This window comes from Gekko japonicus, unplaced genomic scaffold, assembly GCF_001447785.1.
Source record: "Gekko japonicus isolate JY-2015 unplaced genomic scaffold, Gekko_japonicus_V1.1 scaffold907, whole genome shotgun sequence".
In the NCBI taxonomy this organism is placed as follows: Eukaryota; Metazoa; Chordata; class Lepidosauria; order Squamata; family Gekkonidae; genus Gekko; species Gekko japonicus.
In genome coordinates, this window is record NW_015174870.1 from 79,948 (window position 1) to 81,627 (window position 1,680).

A 1,680-nucleotide genomic window follows, 5' to 3' on the forward strand; every position below is an offset into this window, starting at 1 on the left:
GGAAAGAGGAAGAAAAAGAGAGAAAGAAAGAGAAGGAGGAAAAGAAACAAAGAGCGAAGAAGGACGAAAAGAGAGAAAAAGAAAGAGAGAAGGAAAGGAGGAAAAGAAAGAGGGCAAAGAGATGGGGGAGGGAGGGAGGCTCTCCCATCCTGCCATCAAGCTCCCCACCCTCCGCAGATACCTCACTCACCTGGGTCCAGGAAGGCTGGCAGGGATGCTCTTCGGGCCTCCCATGGGCCGCAACACCTCAGCGCAGGCTCGGGGAGGTGGCAGGGTCTTTGGGCCTCCCATGGGCTGCAGCACCTTGGTGCGGGCCCGGGGAGGTCAGTGGGTGGGGTCTTCATGCCTCCCGTCGGCTGCAGCGCCACAGCGCAGGCTCAGGGAGGTTGGCAGGTGGGGTCTTCGTACCTCCTGCAGGCTGCAGTGCCTTGGTGCAGGTGTGGGGAGGTTGGCGGGCGGGGTCTTCATGCCTCCTGCAGGCTGCAGCAACTTGGTGCGGGTTTGGGGAGGTCAGCAAGTGGGATCGGTGTGGGCCCGGGGAAGCAGGTGGGCATGCTCTTTGGGCCTCCTGCGGGTCACAGTGCCTCAGCGCAGGCTTGGGGAGGCTGGCGGGTGGGGTCTTCAGGCCTCCCATGGGCCACAGCACCTTGGCACTGGCCCAGGGAGGTCGGTGGGCATGCTCTTCAGGCCTCCCACGGGCAGCAACACCTCAGTGTGGGCCCGGGGAGGTTGGCAGGTGGGCTCTTTGGGCCTGGCCCAGTAAGCCCGGGCGTGGGGCTTGCTTCATGTGCCCACCCCCTGGGCTCGGAAGGCAGCCGGAATGCCGTTCTGGTGCGTTCCAGCCCAAAAAACAGCCCTGGTCAGCTGGATAACACACTCAGGACAGCTTGACCTGCGTGTGTGGAAACACAGTAGATATGGAAATTGTCACCCTGCTTTGACTTACTCCATGCCAAAATATGTACCCTGTATATATAAATCAACCAAAGGATTTTCCTCCTCCATCATCTTCTATTTGCTGTTATCTTTTAAATTACACAACCTTTTTATCATTCATCATGGTGAATATAATCTTGGCTCCCTACAAATCGTAGTTTGTGAAGTAGCTTATGGGGTTTTCATTAACCTAGATTTACATTGTTTCACAAGTAACATGAAGCCATGGTTAACAGTGAGAACAGAAAGGTGAGTGAAATTATTTAGGAAGCTGGAGGAAGAATAGGTGATATGTAAATCTTGGTCTATAGACAGTAGCATTTAAGACACTGTTAGCACAGATAAGTTTTTGTGGTGTGCCATGTTTTCGTTCCCTCTGACTTGAAACATACATTATAGCAGTGTTGAGTTATTCTGGAAATGTTACACAAACCCATCACACTAAACCAATGCAATTTGCATTTGTAAAGGCTCTTAAAGAACTTGCCAAAGTAAGTGAGGACTTGTGCAGCTACCAAGAGGAAATCCGCAAGAAGTCCAACCACAGAAGGTAAAATTGTTGATTTTTTTTATTAATGCAAGCATACTGAGGAAAGTGAATGAGAGTTAGAGAACTTAGCAACATTATTTAGTCCTCAGATGATTTTTAAAAGTTACAACATAGAACCATACATACGCTTAACTGAAATTTCATAGGGCTAAAAAATTGAAGCTGTGCAGGCAACTACATATGAACAGGAATGC

The 1,680-nt window shown here is 50.5% G+C and overlaps 1 protein-coding gene across 1 annotated transcript in view; it reads left to right on the plus strand.

The window, feature by feature from the left end:
* Window positions 1-1,680, plus strand: part of KIAA0408 (KIAA0408 ortholog) — an 18,677-nt gene that overhangs the window by 7,046 nt on the left and 9,951 nt on the right. Inside the window, exon 3 of the mRNA XM_015424797.1 lies at window positions 1,407-1,486. Coding sequence (XP_015280283.1) covers window positions 1,407-1,486 — 80 coding nt within the window. The remainder of the gene's footprint in view (window positions 1-1,406; window positions 1,487-1,680) is intronic.